Here is a 26470-nt window from a genome sequence, read left to right on the forward strand (position 1 = left end):
GATTTCAAAAGGCATCATTATGTGATTTGGAAGGGTACCCAAAGGGACAGATGCTCGATTTCTAAGAACCCAGCAGTGGAGATTCTGGGGAACTTCTCCCAGAACATGTACAAGCCCATCCCAAGAGACAGTTGTACTTAAGACTGACCCCTTCCCTCCATACTCACCGGATCCCCTCCAGACGCGAAAGAAATCGACTGCATGTGATGGTTAGCAATGATCTAGCAGCAGAAGAGAAGGGAGAAAATTTAGAGGCACGGATGGTGGCTTATTTTCTGAACTAAACATATTCAAGCACATTGGATGTAGGAAATCCAGATACCCTTCTAAACTAGATATAGACAGACAGACAGACAGTCAGAGATGTGTGTGTATGTGTGTGTATCTATATCTACATGATGAGGGAGAGAGAGAGAGAGAGAGAGATACACACTCATAGATAGACACATTTATAGACAGACAGACAGACTTGTGGACAGACACACACACACACACACGTAGCACATTCATGCAACACCTATTTGGGCCATGGATCTCTAGCACACTAAAGAAGAAGGAGGAGGAGGAGGAGGAGGAGGAGGAGGAGGAGTTTGGATTTATATCCCCCCTTTCTCTCCTGCAGGAGACTCAAAGGGGCTGACAATCTCCTTGCCCTTCCCCCCCTCACAACAAACACCCTGTGAGGTAGGTGGGGCTGAGAGAGCTCCGAGAAGCTGTGACTAGCCCAAGGTCACCCAGCTGGCGTGTGTGGGAGTGCGCAGGCTAATCTGAATCCCCCAGATCAGCCTCCACGGCTCAGGCGGCAGAGCGGGGAATCAAACCCGGTTCCTCCAGATTAGACACACGAGCTCTTAACCTTTGTAAGAAGAAGCAACACGCCGAGCTGTGGCAAAGCGGTGGAAGATAGCCACCTGTCCTTCGCCAGGGCCAGCGCGGCGTCAGCTCTGAGCTCAGCCTGGTGGAAAGCGCCGCTGAATGAGACTTGGGCCACACGAAACCTGTCTTAAGGCCTGTGGCTGACGGCAGCAAAGGCACTTCCGTCCTATCCGTCCTCCTGGTCATTTCCCCCTTTGGTTCTTGTTGCCTTTCCCCATTCCTCTTAGTTAGATTTATGTGATGGCACCATCGAAACGTTAGTAGCCCTGGATTTAAAACAGGGTTTTTTTGGTCAGCCTTCCTGCGACGACGGCTGAGGAAGGGCGGCACGTCAATCAGATCGTGAACAAAAACAAAGCAACAGTTAAGCTCCTTGGCTCCGCCAGGGCAAAGCTCCGAACCCGGCCCAAGCCCCCAGGGCGGCGAAGGAAGCCGCCGCTCACCTGTTTGCAGTCGGACGCCATGAGGTTGAGGCTGCTGGTGGAGATGGTGAGCGTGATGGGCATGGCGGCAAACTTCAGGTTGCTCTTGCCGAGGATGGAGTTGAGCGAACGGCCGCAGGGCTGCCAGGAGCGAGAGAGAAGGGCGGTTAAGCGGAGGCCCGGAACAGTGGCGGCTGACCTGAACAGGAGGAGCCACCTTGGCTCTCTTCCAAGAGCTGAGAGGAGGTTCTTGGGCAGAGGTAAAAAGAAGAAGAGGAAGAAGAGTTTGGATCTATACCCCGCCTTTCTCTCCTGTAAGGAGACTCAAGGTGGCTTAGAAGCTCCTTTCTCTTCCTCTCCCCACAACAGACACCTTACGAGGGAGATGGGGCTGAGAAGAGTTCAGAGAGAACTGGGACTGGGCCAAGGTCACCCAGCAGGAATGTAGGAGTGCGTAAACACATCTGGCTCACCAGATAAGCCTCTGCCACTCAGTTGGAGGAGTGGGGAATCAAACCCGGTTCTCCAGATTAGAATCCACCTGCTCTTAACCACTACACCACGCTAACAAGGAAGTAAGCGTGCGATTGGGTTGGGTGAGCAAGCAAAGGAATTTTCCTCAGCATTCTTGTGTTTTATTCCAGATCCTTCCGTGGGCCCACTAAGCTCAGCATCCTACGCCAACCGTAAATGTCCCACAAAAGAGTTTGGATTTATACCCCCTCTCTTCCTCTCCTGGAAGGAAACTCAAAGGGACTTAAAAACTCCTTTTCCCTTCCTCTCCCCACCACAGACACCTTGTGAGGTAGGTGGGGCTGAGGGAGTTCTGAGAGAACTGTGACTGGGGACAGTACTCTGCCTGGCTCAAAAAACAACAACCAGCATTAAAAATATAACCTTTAGTAGAAATGATTAAAAGCACTACACCAAATAACCCAAATATCAACGCTAGAAAATAATACAATACATGACTAACATATAACAGACAAAAAAGGGATCCCAGAATATACACGAAAAACAAAGAGTCTCTATATAAATAATATCCCTTCAGTGAAAATCCTTGCAAATGAGTAGTAAGCAGCCAGCAGGCCTCCAGTAACTAAGTCAACTGGGGTGAAATGATACTCACAATACTAGAACCAGGGGGCATACATTGAAAATGCTGGGCGGGGGGGGGGGGGGAGAATTAGGACTAATAAAAGGAAACACTTCTTCACGCAACGTGTGATTGGTGTTTGGAATAGGCTGCCACAGGAGGTGGTGATGGCCACTAACCTGGATAGCTTTAAAAGGGGCTTCGACAGATTTATGGAGGAGAAGTCGATCTATGGCTACCAATCTTGATCCTCCTTGATCTAAGGTTGCAAATGCCTTAGCAGACCAGGTGCTCGGGAGCAGCAGCAGCAGAAGGCCATTGCTTTCACCTCCTGCACGTGAGCTCCCAAAGGCACCTGGTGGGCCACTGCGAGTAGCAGAGAGCTGGACTAGATGGACTCTGGTCTGATCCAGCAGGCTAGTTCTTATGTTCTTATTAATGCTTGTCCTTCAACAAAAACGTTGGAATATTCAAATAGTAGATTGCTCGTTGCTCTGCTGATGGAGGCTCCAAGTACCCCAGCTGCCAGACCTCACCTGGATACCCTATCAAGAGATAAACTGCCCGTACCTGAGTATGAACAGATATCAAAAGCTGGAAGCGCTACGGTTGTTCAGGTGGATCGTGCGTCAGGAGAAGCTGGCCACATGTAAACATCGAATAGTAGTGCTAACCCGGGTAAGTTAAACACTTCCTGACAACTGGAGCACTTCCAGCTTTTGATATCTGTTCATACTTAGGTACGGGCAGTTTATCTCTTGATATGGTATCCAGGTGAGGTCTGGCAACTGCGGTACTTCAAGCCTCCATCAGCACAGCAACAGGCAGCCGCAAAAGGTACGTTTGAGTAGGATGTTGACTCTTCCAGGAGAGATGGGGCGAGGTGTTCGCCGGGCCCACCACCACCCCAAGTGCCTGCAGCCGTTCTGACTGTCCCCCCCTCCCCGTTCCGACGTTACCATTTAAAAGATAGATGCTTCCTCGTAGAATAAGACGATTTCCTGTTTTGAAAAAATCATTGGGGACTACAGTAATCCGCCCACATAACAACATAGAGCTGAATGGGATTTCTAGGTTCATCCAGTCTAGTTCAACTCCCTGGCTAATAACACAGGGAGGACCATAGCCCTCCTCCCACTTCCAGTGACTCCTGGGTTTCTACTACGCCCAGAGGAAGGCAAAAATCCTCCAGGGTCCCAGGAGCCAGTGTGGGGTAGTGGTTAAGAGCAGGTGCACTCTCATCTGGAGAACCGGGTTTGATTCCCTGCTCGGCCGCTGGAGCCGTGGAGGGTTATCTGGGGAACCAGATTAGCTTGTGCATTCCCAACACACGCCAGCTGGGTGACCTTGGGCTAGTCACATTGCTTTGGAGCTCTCTCAGCCCCACCTGCCTCACAGGGTGTTTGTTGTGGGGGGGGGGGGGAGGGAAATGAGATTGTCAGCCCCTTTGAGTCTCCTTGCAGGAGAGAAAGGGGGGATATAAATCCAAAGTCCTCCTCCTCTCCTTCTTCTCCTTCTCTTTCTCCTCCTTCTTCTTTTACTACTACTACTACTACTACTACTACTACTACTACTACTACTACTACTACTACTACTACTGTGATAAACAGATAAACAAACAAACACCACCACCACCACCACCACCACCACCACCACCACCACCACCACCACTACTACTACTACTACTACTACTACTACTACTACTACTACTACTACTACTACTACTACTACTACTGTGATAAACAGATAAACAAACAAACACCACCACCACCACCACCACCACCACCACTACTACTACTACTACTACTACTACTACTACTACTACTACTACTGTGATAAACAGATAAACAAACAAACACCACCACCACCACCACCACCACTACACATTAATGCCATATTTCTACCACTACTCACTCACTACTACTACTACTACTACTACTACTACTACTACTACTACTACTACTGTGATAAACAGATAAACAAACAAACACCACCACCACCACCACCACCACTACTACTACTACTACTACTACTACTACTACTACTACTACTACTACTACTACTACTACTACTACGTGGCCCAAAAGAAAACTCCTTCCTGACCCCAAAGTGGCGATCGGCACTATCCTGGGCACGTAAGAAAGGGCCGTGAGAGCTGAAAACTGGCCCCGCCCCTTTCTGCCCTCTCTTCCAAGATATTCCTAAATTCACAGAATCCGCCTTGCTGTTAGACGGACATCTAGTCTCTGCTTAAAAAGCTCCAAGGAAGGAGAGCCCTCCACCTTCTGAGGGAGCCCGTTCCAGAGAGAAGCCGCTCTAACTGTAAGGAAGTCCTCCCTACCGTGTTTCCCCGAATATAAGACAGTGTCTTATATTAATTTTTGCTCCCAAAGATGCACTATGTCTTATTTTCAGGGGATGTCTTATATTTCTGTATTCTGTTCGTCGGGCATGCTTCCAAACAAAAACTTTGCTACGTCTTACTTTTGGGGGATGCCTTATATTTCGCACTTCAGCAAAACCTCTACTACGTCTTATTTTCCGGGGATGTCTTATATTCGGGGAAACAGGGTACTAGCCAGCGAAAAATCTTTTGATTTAATTTCAACCTGTTCGGTTCTGACCTGACCCTCCGGAGCAAACCGAAAACAACATCTGTCCCTCCTGACCCTGACTCCTCCGAGATCCCCTCTGGATCAGAGAGGATTGTTTCAAGACTTCACCTGAGGAAACTGGGGGAAGACTGGGGCTCAGCGGGCAGGCCACCTGCTTCGCAGGAGACCCTCGGTTCGATCCCGGCCAGACCATCTGCCCAGAAGATCTCGGACAGTGGGTGCCGAAAATGTCTGGTCTCTACCTGAACGCCAGTAGAGAATATTGAGCTAGACCAGGGGTCTGCAACCTGCGGCTCTCCAGATGTTCATGGACTACAATTCCCATCAGCCCCTCAACATCTGGAGAGCCGCAGGCTGCAGACCACTGAGCTAGACCGTTCCAGTAGTGGGGTTCTTGTGTAAGGTCACCCAGCAGGCTTCCTGTGTAGGAGAAGGGAAACCAACCTCGTTCTTCAGATTAGAGTCCCTCACTCATATGGGGGAGAGGGGAATCAAACCTGGTTCTCCAGATGAGAGTAGGCTGCTCATTCGGGGGGGTGGGGAATGAAACCCGGTTTTCCTGATTAGGGTCTACCGCTCTTAACCACTACGCCACACTGCAGAAACGTACAGAAGGGATTGCGGCTCAGCGCAACAAGACCCGCTTGGCGTCAGAAGGTCCTGGGTTCAATTCCCAGCCTCTCATTTCCCATTAAGGAAAAGGCTCTGGTCACAGGTGACATGGAAGACCTTCTTTACCTGAGCCCCCCGGAGAGCCGTTGCCCCTTTGAGCAGACAACAGTGACTCTGATGGACCAGTTATATGATTCAGTATGTGGAAGTTTCTTGCGTTCGATACGTTTCTTAAAGGAAATCGTTATTGTAGGAATTTAAGCTCTAATCTGGACCAGGCTATCCAGAGAGTCACAGTTGAGCAAGCCTTTATTGGCATAGACGACAGTACAACAATAATAAAAAACAGATTAAAAAGCATATACAATACAGGAAATAAATGTTAGATCAAAGGAAATCTACTGGCGTTTAGTAATTTCCAGGAGAAAGTCTGCCACTATCATACAGAGAGAAGGATCAGGATTGTCCAACAAGTAGTGTAATCTAATTAAATCGGGGAGATCGGGTAAATGTAAAGGGGTAAGATACACATTCTTGGATCTGATTTCCTTGAATCTGAGACAGTGAAGTAATTGGTGGGCCAGAGATTCAACTGAACCATCGTTACATGGGCACAATCTTTTAGCCTTTTCTTGCTTATTAAATCTGCCAATGCAATAAGCAGTAGAAGGCATAACATTAAACCTGGCGAGCATTGTGGCTCTCCTTTGAGCAGGGTTTATTAAGCAATACAGGTAGTGTGCCACGTGGCCCCGTTCAAATGGGAGAGAAAAATACAGGGGGGAGCACGTTTTCTTGGCTGCGGTGATTAGGGTAGAGAACTCTCTATCCAATAGTTGACCTTTTAATTTTCTATAAGCTTCTGAATAGGACAAAGGGCAAAGTGAATCCACTGACAGCGTGTCGATAGTCACTAAAATAGTCTTGGCAACAGGATTCCAGAGGTTTGATTTTGTCAGGAAAAAATGATTAGGGTTTCTTTTTGAAGCCGCTCCTAAGCAAGGAGGAGGAGGAGAAAAACAGGAGGAGGAGGAGGAGGAGGAAGAGGAGGAGTTTGGATTTCTCCTGTAAAGAGACTCAAAGGGGCTGACAATCTCCTTTGCCTCCCCCCCCCCCAAACAAACAAACACCCTGTGAGGTGGACGGGACTGAGAGAGCTCCAAAGAACTGAGACTAGCCCAAGGTCACCCAGCTGGCATGTGTTGGGAGTGCACAAGCTAATCTGGTTCCCCAGATAAGCCTCCACAGCCAAAGTGGCAGAGCAGGGAATCAAACCCGGTTCTCCAGATGAGAGTGCACCTGCTCTTAACCACTACACCACGCTGGCAGGAAGAGTATCTTCCTTGGAAGATCTGAGTTTTCCTGAATAAAACGCGCTTCGTTCAAATGGAGGTCTTAAAATCCCTGTTATCAGCTAGACAGAGTATTCAGGGATAGGGCAGGGTTTTGTTTTTTTTAAGTACCCTGCAAAATATATAAATTGAGCAGGGGAAAAAGAGAGAGAGAACGTGAGAAATAAACTCTGAAAGAAAGAAGGATGAGCAGCAGGAAGTGGAAAGAAAATAAGGAAGCAAAGAGAGACGAGCAGAGTGAACTCACCCCCCCCCCTTCCCAGCCTTCCTCTCCATCCATTAGACAGACCGTTATGGTTACATATTGATCAGCGTGGCCTGCTCAGAGTCTTTTATTGCAGCTGCCCGGCTTCCATTTCCCAGCGAGGGTCAGCCTCGGGAGGAAAGGGCGGCCGGGCCGGAGGCCACCCCTCCTGCGGGGAGGCAAGCGTCCCCCCAAAGCCCTGCCTCGCGAGGAGACCTCGAGGCTGTTTCTTGTGGCCCTTGAAAGAAACAACTGTGTTTATTCTAATTGAAAGCCTGGGGGAAGGGTGGAGTCCACTCCACGGAAACCGGCTCTCATTCACCAAGCCCTCTGCTACTCTGTCATCTTTGGTAACTGTGTCATCTTCGGGGCGCCACAACTCTCTTGCTGTTTCTGGCTGTTGCAAGTGAACACAGTTCCCCCCCCACACACACACACACACCCCTAGGCCAACTTCCTATAATTGGCCCAAGCTCCATCTTGGTACCTTTACAGCCTTGGTACCTTGACATCCAGTGTGGTGCAGTGGTTAAGACAAGATGGTCTCTAATCTAGTGAACTCTATGATACACCTCTGAAGATGCCAGTCACAGTTGCGGGCGAAAACGTTAGGAAGGAGGAGGAGTTTGGATTTATATCCCCCCTTTCTCTCCAGCAGGAGACTCAAAGGGGCTGACAATCTCCTTGCCCTTCCCCCCTCACAACAAACACCCTGTGTGGTAGGTGGGGCTGAGAGAGCTCTGAGAAGCTGTGACTAGCCCAAGGTCACCCAGCTGGCGTGTGTGGGAGTGTACAGGTTATTCTGATTTCCCCAGATAAGCCTCCACAGCTCAGGCGGCAGAGCGGGGAATCAAACCCAGTTCCTCCAGATTAGAATGCACCTGCCCTTAGTCACTGCTCTTAGCCACTACGCCACTGGTGTGGATTATGATTTCCTGCATGGCAGGTAGTGGGACTGGATGGGCCTCTTCCAACTCTATGATTCTATGCTTAAGTCCGCTGAAGGACAGGAAGCTAAACCTGCTGTGAGACGTTGTTCAGGGTGCAGAGTTGTTCTCGCCTGATGCGCCCCCCTCCTACCCCTGTAACGCCCCCGCCTCCAACCACCTCACCTTTCTCCTGCGGACAGCTCCCTTGGCACCGGGCACTGCTTCACAGACCAATCCAATGGCCTCCCTGTGTGGAGATCAGAAAGACAGCTTCGCGCATGTTTGAAAGCACCCTGCACTCAGCACTGGCCAACTCCACCCACCTTCATTCCAACCTGCCCCCAAGTCCATGTGCCGCGAGACCCACGCTGGCGTCCGCTCTGCCGGAAGAAGCATTTTTGACAGGGGGGCAGATTCACAGAGGAAGAGCTGTTCGTCATGACAGTTCAGAAGAACCGTCATGTTCAGAAGCAGTCTACCTTTGCACACCGAGAGCAGCGGTCAACAGCAGGGGAAGGGCTGCTGCCTTCACATTCTGCTTACGAGTCTGCCGGAAACATCTTCTCCTTTGCCAGGAGAAACAGGATGCTGTAACTATGGAGGCAGCCTCCTCAGCGCACAGAATCCCATGGAGAGGGGTGGGGTGTGTGGAAAAACAAGGTATGCCGTTGTATACCCAGAAGAGCTCAGGAACTGTGCCACGGAGAGAAATATCTCTTACCAGGACACACTTCTGAAGATACCGGCCATGGATGTGGACAAAACGTTGGGAGGAAAAACTATCAGACCACGGCCACACAGCCTAGAAAACCCACGCCAGCTCAGGAATTTCTTTTTCAGAATTGGGGATAGATTTAACTCCTGCACCCCAGAGGAGGAGGAGAAGAAGGATTTGGATGTATATCCCCCCTTTCTCTCCTGCAAGGAGACTCAAAGGGGCTTACAATCTCCTTTCGCTTCCCCCCCCCCCCCCACACACACACAACAAACACCCTGTGAGCAGTGGTGGGATCCAAAAATTTTAGTAACAGGTTCCCATGGTGGTGGGATTCAAACTGTGGCGTAGCGCCAATGGGGCTGGGCGGGGCACAACAGGGGCGTGGCCAGGCATTCCTGGGCGGGGCTGTGGCAAGGACACAACCATTGCGCCGGTCCTTGGGTGGGAAACAAACGCACGCAGGCGCAGGCTGCCACGCACGCCCATGCACCTCCTGCTAGACTGCTTCCAGTTCTGCGCGCTACTGCTGAGAGGAGGGGCGTAACTAAGGCAAAAATCACGTGGCAAAATCACCCATTAGTAACCCCCTCTCGGCACACACAAATAATTAGTAACCTACTCTCGGGAACCTGTGAGAACCTGCTGGATCCCACCTCTGCCTGTGAGGTGGGTGGGGCTGAGAGAGAGCTCCAAAGAACTGTGACTAGCCTAAGGTCACCCAGCTGGCGTGTGTGAGAGTGAACAAGCTAATCTGGTTCACCAGATAAGCCTCCGCAGCTCAAGTGGCAGAGCGGGGAATAAAACCCGGTTCTCCAGATTAGAGCGCTCTTAACCCCTACACCGTGCTGGCTCGCTGCTAGGCCTGCTATGACCACTTGCTCACATATCACAATTTCGGGATGATTTGGGGTAAAGGGCAGCCTGGATTGAGATGCAGAGAGATGCAGTTAGGGAGGAGGCATGCTACAGCGCGGATTGGCTTTCCAGACAGCGACCCAGAAACCCCAATAAGGTCGCTCCTCTCTCGCCAATCCCTAATCGCGCAGAGGCCACGAGGTTTCCTGGTGAAGCGCGGGCGCAGGCGCGACACGCCGCCTTCTCAGGTTCCTCGCGGCAGCCGGAGCAGGGGAAAAATAAATAAATAACATCGAGCGAGGCCGGTTAATATTTGATGAGGCTGTATAAATGCTTCCTGTCTTTGGCGGATTAAAACAAAACCCTCTGACAGGAGCGTGGAGCTTGGCTGCCGAAGCTTTTCCATCTCCTGCCGGCTGCTCCCTCCGGCCACCTCTTTCCAGACCCCACGTCTGCCCGGTAATGGATGAGCGCGCAGACACCCTCTTCCCCGCCCCTCCTCCTGCCGCTAATGGTAGGCCTCGGCCTGCCTTCTCTGCTGGACTCTGCAGCCGGTCCCTCCCTGCCGGGCCCAGTGCCGAAGGGCTCTTTCTGCTGGGAATCAATCCGAGTTCTCACACAGCCGCGTGTGATGGGGGGGGGGGGGGGCAGGGAGAATGTCCCTCCCCCTCAGGAATAAAGAGATGGCTCACCTTGTGACTTGAGTCCTTGTGTTGAAGTCCAGCGCCCTCATGGACTGCAGCACTTCCACGCAGCCCATATACTACGAGGTAGAAGGACGTTCGTTAGGTCAGCAAATCCATGGACAGGACGTCGTAGCTTCTAAACCACCCCCAGCCCCCAACCCCCATTTCTCCCTCTCCCCCGACAGTGGAAAACTCCAAGGGGATTGTTAGAAGCACCTGCTTCGTATGTATTTATTTCCTGTACACTTATTTTCTGCCCATCACCAACGTTCCTCACGAGGTACAATCATAAAATCCCCATAAAATATCATTAAAAACACCATAAAAACAATAGTAAAAACACCATAAAAACCATCACAAAACCATCACAACATCTCCTTTAAAACCTGTCATCATCCCATACCCTAACCCGCCCTCCTAAAAAATACCTAATCATCCATCCCCCATAATGCCCCCCCCCAACACATTTTAGAAATCGGGTTGGGGCTGAACCAAGAGAACCTGCACAGGTGACAGCAGGTACTATATAAAAGGGAGTGTAAAGGGAGGGGGGAGAGGGGGAGGCAGAGACCAGAAGGGATCACCTATATGCCTGGGTATGGTGGGTGGACTTGGCCAGGCACCTAAACTCCTGCGAGTCGGGAGGGTGTTCCAATGAGTGTTCAAAAACACTGTTTTGTTGGGGGGGTGGGGACCCACCTCAACTCTAGCCTGAGCTTACCCCAGAACACATCTGTTGAATCGGACCCTTGGCCCATCGAGGTCAGTACGGTCCACTTCAGCGGCTCTCCAGGGTCTCAGATGGAGATGTTCCCCATCACTTACTGCTTGGTCCTTTTAACTGGAGAAGCTGGGGATTGAACCCGGCACCTTCTGCACGCCAAGCCAGAGCTCTGCCGCTGAGCCACAGCCCCCCTCCAGGCTCACAAGGAGAGGTTTTCCCCATTACTTAGTGCAGGGGTGGGCAATTATTTTTTCCATGGGGCCGCATAAGAAACAGAAAATATTGTGGAGGGCCAGGCCAAAAGGCAGGGGGGCGAGGCGCTTTTGAAAGCCCCGCAGAAGCCGGCAGCCAAGGCAACCGGCTTCTGCGGGGCCTTCAAAGACGCCTCGCTCCCCAGCACGGCAGGGGGGCCAGTCAGGGTCATCCGGCGGGCCAGATGTGGCCCGCGGGCCATATAATGCCCAGGTCTGACTTAGTGCCTGATATTTTTAACCAGAGATGCTGGGAATCGAACCTGGGAGCTTCAGAATGCCAAGCACAGGATCTACCACGGAGCCACACCCCCTTCCTTGTGAATACACATTGGCCATGCTGGCAGAGGCTGATGGGATTTGTAGTCCATGGATATCTGGAGAGCCACAGGTTGCAGACACCTGATCTGCTCAAACCGGCTGCAGCATTTCAGGGTCTCAGCGCAGCAGTCTTTCACCTCACCTGCCATCGGGTCCCATCCACTGGAGATGCCAGAAGGGAAACAAACCTGGCTCTCCAGATTAGAGCCCACGGCTCTTAACCACGACACCACGCCAGCTCAGAGCATGCAGGCAAGACCTGCTTTGGGGCCCCATTGGGGAGAGAGACGGAGTATAAATGAAATAAAGGAATAAAGGAATGCAGGCACCGGAAGTCATTTGGACATCTGGGAACCATGGATGAATCGTAGAGTTGTAGAATTGGAAGAGACCCCCAAGGGCCATCTACTCCAACCCCCAGTCATGCAGGAACACACAATCAAAGCACTCCTGACATAGGACCTTCCAGCCTCTCTTTAAAAACTTCTCTGTCTCTCCGTCTTTTTCTAAAAGCAGCAGGGGCATAGTAGTTAAGAGCAGGTACACTCCAATCTGGAGAACGGGTTTGACTCCCCGCTCTGCTGCCTGAGCTGTGGAGGCTTATCTGGGGGACCAGATTAGCTTGTGCACTCCAAGACACACCAGCTGGGTGACCTTGGGCTTGTCACAGTTCTTCAGAGCTCTCTCTGTCCCACTCACCTCAAAGGATGTTTGTTGGGGGGGGGGGGGGAGAAGGGAAAGGAGATTGTAAGCCCCTTTGAATCTCCTTACAAGAGAGAAAGGGGGATATAAATCCAAACTCTTCTCTTCTTCTTCGTCAAAAGAAGTCACCTGAAGCCAAAAATGCCCCTGTGACATTTCCAGAGGGTTTGGGGCATTGCCAATCCAGCTCTTTACAATTCCTCTTCAGTAGGCACTAAGCCCTGCTATGTGGGCTCGGCTTGTGCATTCCGTGGCAGAGCGACACCCTGTGGCATGTAGAAAGTCTTGGGTTCAAATTCATCCCTGATATTTCCAGGGGAAAGTTTCTTGAGATAGCTGGAAAGGGCCTGTCATGAACAGGCTAAGGGTGTGCGGCAGTTCCTTTTGTTACTGTGGCTAGAGAGCCCGGGCAGTCTAGGAACCTTGGATCTGGATTCTGATCCCCCACTCAGCACAAAACGCCCTGTGGGTGATTTGGATGGAACTTACAAGCTCCCGCCGTGGCCTGCCTCACAAGATTGTTGTAAGGGTGCAGTCCGGCACGTCCGGCCTGGAGACTCTTGGACATGAGTAGCAAATAACACAAAGGCAGCGGAAAGCTGTGAGGCCGAGAACTCAGTCTTGCTTGGCCGCAGCTGTGACTCATCTGGGTACCTGGAACGAGCTGGGCAGGCTTCTGGAGCCTCGAGCACGTCTTCCTGCGTCTCGGCCAGCCTGGCAGGTGCCCAGTGGCACTCCCTGCCTCAACCACATGCCCCCCCCTCTCCCTTCTGTGGCCGTCTCATCGCTGACACTGCTGGCTCCCCTCCCCCTCCTGTAGAAATGACCTACGCTGCCACATCATGATTTCGGGGATAAAGGAGCCGACGGTCCTATCCTAAGCTGGCTTCCAGGTAACCCTTCCAAACTTGTGTTGGCCTGTTTGTAGTAGGCCTGGGATCAGAGAGGGAAGTGGAAGAAGAAAAATTTGAATGAAGGAGGAGGAGAAGAAGAAAGAGGAGGAGGAGAAGAATTTGGATTTATACCCCCCCTTTTCTCTCCTGTAAGGAGGCTCAAGGTGGCTGACAATCTCCTTTCCCTTCCCCCACAACAAACACCCTGTGAGGTGGGTGGGGCTGAGAGAGCTCTGAAGAACTGTGACTAGCCCAAGGTTACCCAGTTGGCATGTGTTGGAGTGCACAAGCTAATCTGGTTCCCCAGATAAGCCTCCACAGCTCAAGTGGCAGAGCGGGGAAGTGGCAGAGCATGGATTCATCCATCCATGGAATATTGTGTCCAGTTCTGGGTGCCGCAATTCAAGAAGGATGTTGACAGGCTGGAATGGGTCCAGAGGAGGGCAACCAAATGGTCAAAGGTCTGGAATCCATGCCCTACGAGGAGAGACTTAGGGAGCTGGGGATGTTTAGTTTGGAGAGGAGGAGGAGGAGGAGGAGGAGGAGAAGAGGAGGAGTAGTTTGGATTTATATCCCCCCTTTCTCTCCTGCAGGAGACTCAAAGGGGCTGACAATCTCCTTGCCCTTCCCCCCTCACAACAAACACCCTGTGAGATGGGTGGGGCTGAGAGCTCAGAGAAGCTGTGACTAGCCCAAGGTCACCCAGCCGGCATGTGTGGGAGTGTACAGGCTAATCTGAATTCCCCAGATAAGCCTCCACAGCTCAGGCGGCAGAGCGTGGAATCAAACCCGGTTCCTCCAGATTAGATACACGAGCTCTTAACCTCCTACGCCACTGCTGCTGCTGTTGAGAGGTGACATGATAGCCATGTTTAGATATCTGAAGGGATGCCATGTTGGTGAGGGAGCAGGCTTGTTTTCTTGGCATCAGCTGGAGGCTGAGAAGGAGACGCTTTTCTTGGGGCTAGCAAAACAATGTCTATGGGCAGGAGAAGAGGAAGAGGAAAGGTGGCCCTGGCTGGAAATGAGCTGACTTCCTGTTTCCTGCTGGCATAACACCGGCAAGTGATGTAAGACGAAAGGTTCACCTCTGGAGCCTGGCCCTCCTGCGCTGGCTTCCTTGGTGGGTGGGCAAACAACAGAACAGAGGACGTGGCCCAATGGCAGAGCATCTGCTTGGCACGCAGAGGGTTCCGGGTTCAATCCCCGACCTCTCCAGTTACAAAGAGTGCGGCAGTAGGTGATGTCAAAGCCTGAGAGCCGCTGCCCGCCTGAGTAGGCAACAGTGACCTTGATAGGTCTGACAGCAGAAGGCAGCTTCATGCGCCATGCGATCTTGGAAGATGGCAGAGCCCAGCGCATGGAGCTGAAAGCACCCTCCCTTGACCCAAATGTAAGATACTTCACTTAGGCAGAAAAAATGAAAGGCACAGATATAGGATGGGGGACACCTGGCTTGACAAACCCTACACACGAAAGGGATCTGGGAGTCTGGGTAGACCACAAACTGAACATGAGTCAGCGGTGTGATGCGGCGGCCAAGAAAGCCAATGCAATTCTGGGCTGTAGCAATGGGAGTATACTGTTTAGATCGAGGGATGTAATTGTACCTCTCTGTTCTGCATTGGTTAGACCTCACCTGGAATGTTGTGTGAAATTCTGGGCACCGCAATTGGAGGAGGAGGAGGAGGAGGAGGAGGAGGAGGAGGAGGAGGAGGAGAATTTGGATTTATATCCCCCTTTCTCTCCTGCAGGAGACTCAAAGGGGCTTACAATCTCCTTTCCCTTCCCCCTCACAACAAACACCCTGTGAGGTGCGTGGGGCTGAGAGAGCTCCGAAAAGCTGTGACTAGCCCAAGGTCACCCAGCTGGCGTGTGTGGGAGTGCACAAGCTAATCTGAATTCCCCAGGTAAGCCTCCACAGCTCATGTGGCAGAGCGGAGAATCAAACCCGGTTCCTCCAGATTAGAATGCACCTTGCTCTTAACCACTACGCCACTGCAAGAAGGATTTTGACAAGCTGGAATGGGTCCACAGGAGGGCAACAAAAGTGCTCTACGAGGAGAGTTAGGGAGCTGGGAATATGTAGTTTGGTGAAGAGAAGGTTAAGAGGTGACATGATCTAAGGAGGAAAAGGATGTACCGTATATACTCGTGTATAAGTCGACTTTTTCAGCACATTTTTAATGCTGAAAAAGCCCCCCTCGGCTTATATTCGGGTTATATTCGGCTTATATTCGGGTCAGCTTATACTCGAGTATATATGGAATTTCCTGCAGTGTGCAAGGGGCGAACTACAGGATTCTCCCAGCTCTGTGTGTCTACGTTTCCCCTTTTCGTTCAGCAGCAGATGGTACTCAGACACCCTGAGCAGCTTTCAGAGGTTCCCCGTGGTTCTCAGAAGTTTCTTGGGGTCGACAGACCTGCCACCCACCCGTCCTCCAGGAATTATAAAGCCTCTTAAGGAAGCTGTCGTCGCCATATGTTCCAGAGCTAAGCCTTGGCTTAAATATGGGCAAAAGCCATGGAGCTATCTGGCGAAATGGTTTCTGGCTGTGCTGCGGTTCCGAGCGGGAGCATCTGCTGTTAAAAGAACCAGGCAGCAGGTGCTGAAGAAGAACAAGGAGGAAGAGGAGGAGGAGTTGGCGTGTGTGGGAGTGTACAGGCTAATCTGATTTCCCCAGACAAGCCTCCACAACTCAAGCGGCAGAGCTGGGAATCAAACCCATAAGAACATAAGAACAAGCCAGCTGGATCAGACCAGAGTCCATCTAGTCCAGCTCTCTGCTACTCGCAGTGGCCCACCAGGTGCCTTTGGGAGTTCATTACGTAGGATGTGAAAGCAATGGCCTTCTCAGGCTGTTGCTCCCGAAAGCACCTGGACTGTTAAGGCATTTGCAATCTCAGATCAAAGAGGATCAAGATTGGTAGCCATAAACCCATTTCTCCTCAAGCAAATCCGTCCAAGCCCCCTTTTAAAGCTGCTATCCAGGTTAGTGGCCATCACCACCTCCTGTGGGTAGCATATTCCATTCCACCAATCACACGCTATGTGAAGAAGTGTTTCCTTTTATTAGTTCTAATTCTTTCCCCCCAGCATTTTCAATGAATGCCCCCTGGTTCTAGCATTGTGAGAAAGAGAGAAAAATTTCTCTCTGTCAACATTTTCTACCCCATGCATAATTTTATAGACTTCAATCATATCCCCCCTCAGACGTCTCCTCTCCAAACTAAAGAGTCCCAAACGCTGCAGCCTTTCCTCATAAGGAAGGTGCTGCAGTCCCCTCAATCATCCTCGCCGCCTCTTCTAATCTTTTTTTTCTATCTCTTCAATATCCTTTTTTGAGATGTGGCTTACCTCAGAACTGAACACAGTACTCCTGCGCGGTCAGCACCACAGCTTTTATATAAGGGCATGACAATCTTTGCAGTTTTATTCTCAATTCCTTTCCCACTATCCCCAGCATAGAGTTTGCCTTTTTTCACAGCTGCCATACATTGAGTTGACATTCCCATGGAACTTTCAACTAAGACGCCTAAATCCCTTTCCTGGTCTGTGACTGATAGCACTGAGCCCTGTAGCATGTATGTGAAGGTTGGATTTTTTGCCCCTATGTGCATCACTTTGCATTTTGCTACATTGAACGGCATTTGCCATTTCTTAGCCCACTCACCTAATTTATCAAGGTCCGCTTGGAGCTCCTCGCAAGCCTTTGTGGTTCTCACCACCCTACATAATTTGGTATCATCTGCAAACTTGGCCACCACGCTTACCCACCCCTACTTCCAGGTCATTTATGAATAGGTTAAAGAGCACTGGTCCCAATACGGATCCTTGGGGGACACCACTCCCTACATCTCTGCATTGTGAGAATTTCCCCTTTACACCCACTCTTTGCTTCCTGTTTCTCAACCAGTTTTTAATCCATAGGAGGACTTCCCCTCTTATTCCTTCATTGCTGAGTTTTCTCAATAGTCTCTGGTGAGGAACTTTGTCAAAAGCCTTTTGGAAATCCAAGTAGACAATGTCCACTGGTTCCCCCCCTTATCCACATGCCTGTTTACATCCTCAAAGAACTTCAGTAAGTTTGTAAGACAGGATTTGTTTCTGCAAAAGCCATGCCGCATCTTTTCTCAGCAGGTCTTGCTTTTTTCTACATGTTTTATAATTTTATCTTTTAATGACAGATTCTACTAATTTACTCAGGAACAGATGTCAAACTGACTGGCCTGTAATTTCCTCGGGTCCCCCCCTGTAGATCCTTTCTTAAAGATTGGTGTGACATTAATATCTTCCAGTCTTCAGGGATGGAGCCTGATTTCAAGGATAAGTTGTATACAAAGTGCAGAAGATCAGCAATTTCATGCTTGAGCCTTTTAAGAACTCTTTTGGGTGAATGCAATCTGGGCTAGGGGATTTGGTAACATTTAGTTTATCAATGGCTGCCAGAACTTCTCTCCTTGTCTACCATCATCTTTGTTAGTTCCTCTGGATTCGCTTCCCAAGAAGCTTGGTTCAGGTGCAGGAATGTTCCTCACCTCCTCTTGGGTGAAGACAGATGCAAAGAATTCATTCAGCTTTTCTGCAATCTCCCTGTCATCTTTTAGAAGCACACCCCTTTGTTCCTTTGTCATCATCTAACGGGCCTAACAAGCTCTCTTTGCTGGCTTCCTCGCTTTTGATGTACTTTTGAAGCACTGTTTGTTGCTGGTTTTGATGTTCACAGCCATGTGTTCATCATAATCCTTTTATGCCACCCTTAAAGCTAACTTGCTTCTCTTTGGCCACCATTTGTGTTCTCTCTGGCATTCTTTATCAGTTAAGTTGGACTTCCATTTTCTAAAAAAGACATCTTTTTTTTTCCTAATACCTCAACGCCCCTTTTTTTTGTTAACCATGGTGGCTTTCTTTTGGACTGGGCGCTGCCTTTCCTAACCTGCGGAACACATTCCAGCTGAGCTTTTGTGACTGTGTTTTTAAATAACCTCCAAGCATCTTGGACATTTTTGACTCTCTTGATTTTCCCTTTCAGCTTCCTGCGCACTATCCCCCTCATCTTTGAGAAATTTCCCTTTCTGAAGGCAAATGTAACTACATTAGTAGTTGTCACTTGTTCGCATGCAGAGATACTGAATCTGACAGCATTGTGGTCGCTGTTCCCCGGTTCCTCCAGATTAGGTACACGAGCTCTTAACCTCCTACGCCACTGCTGCTCACGAAGAAGGAAGAAGAGTTTGGATTTATACCCCACCTTTCTCTCCTGTAAGGAGTCTCAAAGGGGCTTACAAGCTCCTTTCCCTTCCCCTCCACACAACAGACACCTTGTGAGGTAGGTGGGGCTGGGAGAGTTCGGAAGAACTGGGTCTAGCCCAAGATCACCCAGCAGGAACGTAGGAGCGTGGAAACACATCTGGTTCACCAGATAAGCCTCCACCACTCAGGTGGAGGAGTGGGGAATCAAACCCGGTTCTCCAGATTAGAATTCACCTGCTCTTAACCACTACACCACACTGGCTCTCAGATGTGAAGAAGACCCTGGAGGGGTCTGAGCCTGGGCCATGGCTCAGTGGCAAAGCATCTGCCTGGCACACGGAATTCCTAGCATCGCCTGTTGAAAGAACCAGACAGGAGGGATGTGAAAGACCGAAGCCTGAAACCTGGGCGAACCACTGACTGACAGAGGAGACCATACTGACTTCAAGGGCCCTGCAGGTCTGGCTCCTCGAAAGACAGCTTCACGAGATCCTCGGACTTAGTGGTGCCTCTGCCCCGCCCACCTCGAGTCGCCCCTCCGCTCCCGAGCCCGGCTTCTCCTCCTTTCCGATTAGCCACGAGAGAATCGTTATCTATTAAGTTAGCTGCCACAGCAGCCGATCGCAAGCGAGACTAGAAAAGGGGGCACGTGCGCTGTAAGGGGAGGGGTGCTCCTATCCTCCACTCCCAGGCAGGATCGGAACAACAGCAGCCCCCCCACCCCCACCCCCAAAGCTAAATACCTCTGGAGTGTCTGAAACAAGAATTGGAGGCAGCTCATGCGCTTCGCTGAGCACCTGATAAGTGCGGGGGGGAGAGTCTCCCTGTCATCCCACATCTCCACAGGCGGGTGCTCTCGGGCCTCAGCAGTCAGAGCTGCTGGGTGGGTGGGGGCTTGCTGGAAGTGTGCATCGATTGCCCCGAGGGATGGACGCTTGTCAAAAGCAATCATGTGGCTGAACGGAAGACCGGGGACAGGCGCTGGCCGCTTCGGGCCTGCGTTTGCCCGGGTGCTGGGCGCCCTCCCCCTGCCGAGCCCCACGACCACTGAGAAGGTGGAATTGCTCTGCATTGTGGAAACCTCCGTGCATTAGAATCGTGGAATCATAGAGCTGGAAGAGACCTCCAAGGGCCATCCAGTCCAACCCCCTGCAGTAGAGGAACACACGATCATAGCACCCCTGACAGATGGCCATCCAGCTTCCAAAGAACGAGACTCCACCACATTCCGAGGGAGTGCGTTCCACTGTCCAACAGCCCTGACGGTCAGGAAGTTCTTCCTGATGTTTAGGTGGAATCTCTTTTCCTGCACCTTGAACGCATGACTCCTGGTCCTAGTCTCTGGAGCAGCAGAAAACAAGCTCGCTCCCTCCCCAACATGACATCCCTTCCGATATCTAAACATGGCTGTCATGTCACCTCTTCACCTTCTCTTCTCCAGACTAAACATCCCTAGCTCTCTGAGTCTCTCCTCCTCATAGGGCATGGATTCCAGACCTTTGACCATTTTGGTTGCCCTCCTCTGGACCCAGCTTGTTAATAACCTTCTTGAATTGCGGTGCCCAGAACTGAACACAATTTTCCAGGTGAGGTCTGACCCATGCAGAATAGACAGGTACAATTATGTCCCTTGATGTGTGTCCTGAATCTCTGAGCATCAGAACTTGAAGTCTCCACCCATGTTCACCTATGATATGTCTCAGTCTGCTGGTTCAGCACCTATTTCAAACTGTTGGCTAAAGTGCATATATCACAAAATAACATGTTCGGGAAGGATTCCATGAGTCCATAAAGTTCTCCCTCTGTAAACATTTCATTCACAGTCCAATGGAAAACATGGAAAAGGCACCAATTCAAGAAACAGCAACCTGCCGCCAAGTTGTACAAGTTCAAAAGAGCAGCAAGGTTCAAAGAAGCGGCAGCAAAAACGCCTGCGCGCTGAAGTGCGTTTTCGCTAATCTTCTTCAGTGCATATGTATAGTATCGGTACTTATTTCCATCATTCAAAAATTGTTATTAGCGAACATGTCATTTTGTGAATATTGCATATATGCACTTTAGTCATTGTTGGTATTAACACTTCCTTGCGCAATTCCTGTTGTGTGGCAAGTTTTTTGGGGGTTTGGCCAACCTTGTTCCTTGTTTCTTGTTTAGTCTTGCCCTCATTCTTCCTTTCCATCTCTCTTCCTTCACCTGGAACCCATCACTCCTGGTCCTCGTCTCAGGAGCCGCAGAAAACAAGCTTGCTCCCTCACCAACACGACATCCCTTCAAATATCTAAGCATGGCTATCATGTCACCTCTCAACCTTCTCTTCACCAAAGTAAACACATCCAGCTCCTTAAGTCTCTCCTCCTCATAGGGCATGGAATCCAGACCTTTGACCATTTTGGTTGCCCTCCTCTGGACCTGTTCCAGCTTGTCATCCCTGCACCGCTTTGAGGACCATTTTGGGGTCGAAAGGCAGCACAGAAGGGTCACTCCCTGGCACAAAAGGACCAGGAGGCAGGTGACGTGAAAGGACCGAGCCAGGGAGAGCCACCACCTGTCTAAGTAGGGGGTGCGGCTCAGCGGAAGAACCTCTGCTTTGCATGCAGAAGGTTGCCGGTTCGATCCCCGCCATCTCCAGTTACAAGGATCGCACGTGACGAGAAGCCGCCGGTTTAAGAGGACAACGCTGAACCTGAGCGATTAAGGTTTGATCCGGCACGGGGCAGCTTCATGGGGAATGGTCGATTTTATGGTATTTATTGCGTTGATTATTCATAGTTGATGTTACTTGCATTAACGTCTACAGTTGGAAACCGTCCCGAGCCCAAGAGGGGTGGAGATTCCTTCCCCTGGACCAGGCAAGGAAAAGGATTCGTTGCAAATTCTCAGAAGCACTGTTACACTGCTAGCCCCGCGCCCTAAATTCTAGGGGCTGAACTCCGACACCATCAGCTTGTCCGATGCCTGGCTCAAAACAAGGCCCCAGGCATTCGATTCAGATGTCAAAAGTAGGGCAGGGAAATCCATACTCAAGGAAAGGGGTGCCAAAGAGGGAAAGCACAGAGGGGGAAAGCCCTGCTAGACCCAGCCTTCAAGAGCCTGCAGAGAATGGGCACTTATTTGCTAAGGAGGAGGAGGAGTTTGGATTTATACCACCCCCTTTCTCTCCTGCAGGAGACTCAAAGGGGCTGACAATCTCCTTGCCCTTCCCCCCTCACAACAAACACCCTGTGAGGTAGGTGGGGCTGAGAGAGCTCCGAGAAGCTGTGACTAGCCCAAGGTCACCCAGCTGGCGTGTGTGGGAGTGCACAGGCTAATCTGAATTCCCCAGATAAGCCTCCACAGCTCAGGCGGCAGAGCGGGGAATCAAACCCGGTTCCTCCAGATTAGAATGCACCTGCTCTTAACCACTACACCACTAGCCCAAGGACACCCAGCTGGCGTGTGTTGGAGTGCACAAGCTAATCTGGTTCACCAGATAAGCCTCCACAGCTCAAGTGGCAGGGCGGGGGAATCAAACCCGGTTCTCCAGATGAGAGTGCACCTGCTCTTGACCACTACACCACTCTGGAAGGGCCCAGTGGGGCTATTCTTCCCTCTTTGGTCCCCGGACCGCTCCTGGAGGAAGCCTGCCGTTGTTCCGGGCTGGGACTCTTTCCTAAGCACGCAGCCTTTCAGTTGGCGCTCTGAAATCTGAACCGTACGGACTGCTTCGCAACCCACCCTGGTCCGGAAGAAGTCTAAACGGTGCCACAGAAGTGAGCTGCTCTGGGCCGAGCTACCAAGCTGATCCCATCTGTTCCCCTCCTACATTTCCAGGGCTGGGAGATGGAAACCCTGCGGCCAATCCCGGCCTCTCCCCCATCAAAATCAATGACTGACAAGCTGATGGATCAATCATTTCCACAGCCCAAACGCCGGTTGTTATTTTTTACTTCTCATTTTATTAAATTTATATCCCGCCCTTCCTGACCAAGGTTGGGCTCAGGGCGACATACAGACTTAAAAAAAAACCATTACACAAGTATAAATACATATTGAAAGTCCTTTATTAGGAAGAGGCAGACACAAAGCCCTCTCTCTTTTCCGCTCTCCTTCCGCTGTTTCTTGCCATCATTAACCATCAAGGGGTGGAATTTATTGTCGAAGGCTTTTACAGCCGGACTCAACTGGTTGTTGGGTTTTCCGGGCTGCGTGGCCGCGGTCTGGCGGATCTCGTTCCTAACGTTTCGCCTGCATCTGCGGCTGGCATCTTCAGAGGCGTATCACGGAGAGAAGTGTGTTACTCTGAAGATGCCGGCCACAGACGCAGGCAAAACGTTAGGAACGAGATCCGCCAGACCACGGCCACACAGCCCGGACAAACCCACAACAAGCAATTAAAGGGTGGAATGTTTGGAAATCGCCATCAAGATGCCAGTCACAGGCGCGGGTGTAACAGGGGAGAAAATGCTGCGAGAACACAGCCACACAACCTGGAAAACCCACAACACCCTAGTGATTCCAACCATGAAAGCCTTCATAAGACCATAAGAACAAGCCTGCTGGATCAGACCAGAGTCCATCTAGTCCAGCACTCTGCTACTCACAGTGGCCCACCAGGTGCCTTTGGGAGCTCACATGCAGGATGCTTCAACAAAGCACTGAGACTCTTAGGGGGATCAGGAAAGCGGAGCAAGCTTAGTCCGCCTGCCCTCTTTTCTCTAAAACAGGCCCTCCTAGTGGTTCCCCAGTAAGGATCACCTGTTGCCATCCTTCAACCTGTCCCCTTTTCCTTTCCCCGCCCCCCCTCCCCCCCCCCGTGTCTCACACAAGTCCCCCCCCCCCCCGCAACAGCTCCCTTCCGCGCCCGCTCACTCACTCACCCGGACGAGGTAGGAGACTCCGGGGCCCATCACTTTGTCGTCGGGGTGCAGCCACCCCCGGCTGGGCTTGTTGACGAAGCTGCCGTGCCGCGTCCACTCGTCGCCGCCCAACTGGCCGCCTTCCACCCGCATCTTCTTGCCGCAGCTCAGCTTGTTCATATCCTGGGAATAGACAGGGACGGCCCCCATTGAGTCCGGGCTGGGGGGGACGGCGGTGGCGACCACGGGAGGATCCCCCGCCGCCGTGCCGCCACCGCCCGGGGCCTCTTTGGAGAAGGCCCGGAGGCTGAGCAGGGCCGAGGGGTTGGAGAGTTTGAGGCTGGCCATTTTGGGGAAGAAGGAGCAGAGGGTGGTGGGGCTGTCCTCGGACTCGGAGGACAGCTCGCCCAAGGGGAGCATGGGACTGAGAGAAGAGGAGGACAGGGAGCTCGGAAGGGACCGGGCGGCCGCCACGGGCTCGGAAGGAGAGTCCCCCTCCGCCGCTCCGGACGCCTCTTCCAGGGACGAGAGGGAGTCGTTTCGCAGGTGGTTGTATTTGCTCTTCTGCAGCAGATCCATCCCGAAAGCAGGCCGGGCGCAGGGGCCGGGTTCGAGAGGAGCCAGGAGCGGGGGGCTCTTCCCCCCACGACGCCAATTGACCGGAGCAGCTCAGCGGTCCGAGGGCACTGCCAGGAAAGTCAAACCCACGACGCCGCCGACCCAGACGCCCCGCTGGTGGCTGGCTGTCATTGCTGCCGGGAAGAGAGATTCTCGAAGCCCGGGGCGCGGGCGACCAAAAGGGGTGGGTGGGCGTGCCGTGGGAAGTCTGCCCTCTCGGCCTAAGGGCAGTGGTCCGGAGGGCGGGCCGGGCTCAGTCACCAGGGGTGGCCCCACCAGATGAGCAGTGATCCCTCTGGCAAAGGCAGAGAGGGAGAGGCTGGCGGCGCAGCGGTCAAAAAACCATCCGGGGTAGGCTGAAAACAACGCCTTCCACCTGCCGGTGGTCCCCAAGTCAGCTTCCTTGGCTGCCCCCCGGGGCTCTCTGGGGCAAAGCCGAAGAGACACCCCTTTCTCTCACGGCGGGACGGCCTCCTCTGCCGATCCTGGGGAGGAGAAAAAAGGAGGGCGAAAAAAGGGGAAGGGGGGGGGAAGCCACCACCGAGACAAGGAGGCCACACAGCGCCTTCCAGACTTGCCCGGCTCGGCAGGAACCGCGGTGGGGGCGGGCGGGCGGCGGGGCCTGCCGGCTGCCAGGAAAGCTAACAAGGTTCTCTCTGTAGTCGCGGAGGCCCCGAGTGGCACACGGTGGGCAGAGGCCGCTTCCCTGCCCCGCAGGAAAGGGGGCTCTCGGGCAAGAGGTGGGGATTCTTGGAGAGGAGCGCGTCTTAGGAAGAGAGTCCCGCATCCAGGCGCCCGCCGGCTCCTTCCCCAGCTGCTGCTGCTGCTGCTGCTGCCTCTTCCCCGACCGGCTGCTAATTGCTGCTGCTTCCTGCATGCAATCTTTCAGCCTCTAAGTGACGGTGGCTGGGGAAAGGGGGGGGGGAGACAGCCAGAGGCCAAGGTGCCCCCCCTCTTCTCGCTGCTGTGCTGACTCACACGCACATACGTGAGCAGGTCTGCCTGTGCGGAAGGGTAAGGGGTAGGTGGGGGGCTCGGATCCAAAAGAGGTGGGGTCTGGGCAGCGGGGGGGGGGGGTTGTTGAGTTCCATCCACGGTGCTTGGGAAATCGAGGTCAACGGCCACACGTGGAAGGAAGCAGGCGGATGGGTGGGAGGCCAGGGGGAGGAGGGGGGAGCCGGGAAGTTCCCCCCACCCTTGTAATTCAGCAATCTGTGTGGGGGGGGGATTAAGGTGGTCTAATTCAATACCGGTTCCTCTTGGCTGCGACCCCATTTAGAGCATCGCCAAACCACCTGGAGAATGCTTCAACTCTTTGAAGCTCTCCTTTCCCCAAAATCCCAGGGCGCTACCCTTTGTCCAACCCTAAATATATGCAGCTGAACCCCGCCCCTCCCCAAATCTCCCTTCTTTTCTTATGTGGCACTCTGGATTGCGGCTTCCTCGGGGCAGGGACCTGTAGCCCTGCTTGGTTCTCCCAGCCTAGCACGCAGTTAGCATCAGGGAAGCGGTGATTGCCTCAGAGCACCGTGAACAACTCCCAGGCGTGACTATCAGAGAACTGGTTTCACACCAACCCTGCGAAGTAGGGCCACTGTTCCTTTTTTCCATACTGCCATCTGATCAGGAGGTGGGTTTTTGAGGGGAGGGGAATCTAATGAGCTTGTGGCCGAGGCAAGATTTGAACCCAGAAAGTCTTGGCTCAGAGCTCAGTACCCGAGGGGCTGCTCTAGTCTAAACCTTCCCTCCCTCAACTTGATGGAGCTTCCAGCCCACAGCGCAGTCCTCAAATGCTTTTTTGCCTTGGTAATTTCTGATTAACTCGGGGAGGTGAAGCCCATTTTGATCATTTCACACATACACCCCAGTGTGGCAAACACAGCCACTGCCACTTTATCCGCACGATCACCCTGCAAGGTAGGTTAGGCTGAGAAAGAAAGAGACCGAGAGAAAGAGAGGTTGATCCAAGGAAACCAAAGAGGTAAATCATGCCACATGCAGAATGAGAACGCAGGGTTCTCCGGTCTGACACAGAAACCACAATGTGCCAACAGCAGTCACTCCAACCCAACTTTCCATCCAAATAACTTGGTGACAATCACACAACATTTCCCCAATGCCGGGGTATTTTCCGTGACTCCAACCAGTACCACCACAACATGGAATTCATCATCTGGGACCAAAGCCAACCTCCTCAGAATCTCCCTTTAGAAACCAACAAAACCCAAGTTTCTAGCCCTTATGGCTACAAGAAGTGTAAAAGGCAGCCGGTGGCGAGTGGTCAGAACTCATACAAACCAAAGATTTCGGGAGTTCTTCTGACAATGAGACACATTTCCTCAGCCCCTCTCAGTAGCCAGCTTTAATGAAATTAATTTGTCTTTAAAACCAAACAAATGCCAAGTTTCTAGCCCTCATGGTTGCAAGGTCTCACAATACTAGAACCAGGGGGCATCCATTGAACATG

The 26470-nt window shown here is 51.9% G+C and overlaps 1 protein-coding gene across 4 annotated transcripts in view; it reads right to left on the reverse strand.

Annotated features, from left to right (window-relative positions):
• The window catches only part of SHC1 (SHC adaptor protein 1), a 68484-nt gene that overhangs the window by 16088 nt on the left and 25926 nt on the right, over positions 1 to 26470 (reverse strand). For 3 of the 4 annotated variants that reach the window (XM_048510521.1, XM_048510529.1, XM_048510514.1), the window contains 5 exons: positions 23407 to 23568; positions 10412 to 10482; positions 8330 to 8393; positions 1320 to 1439; positions 168 to 221 (listed from right to left, as the gene is read on the reverse strand). In XM_048510521.1, coding sequence (XP_048366478.1) covers positions 168 to 221; positions 1320 to 1439; positions 8330 to 8393; positions 10412 to 10482; positions 23407 to 23568 — 471 coding nt within the window. Of the gene's footprint in view, positions 1 to 167; positions 222 to 1319; positions 1440 to 8329; positions 8394 to 10411; positions 10483 to 23406; positions 24100 to 26470 lie in introns of those variants that run through there. The other variant, XM_048510506.1, reaches the window with a different exon arrangement.

The sequence above is a fragment of the Sphaerodactylus townsendi genome, linkage group LG01 (assembly GCF_021028975.2).
Source record: "Sphaerodactylus townsendi isolate TG3544 linkage group LG01, MPM_Stown_v2.3, whole genome shotgun sequence".
Classification (NCBI taxonomy): Eukaryota; Metazoa; Chordata; class Lepidosauria; order Squamata; family Sphaerodactylidae; genus Sphaerodactylus; species Sphaerodactylus townsendi.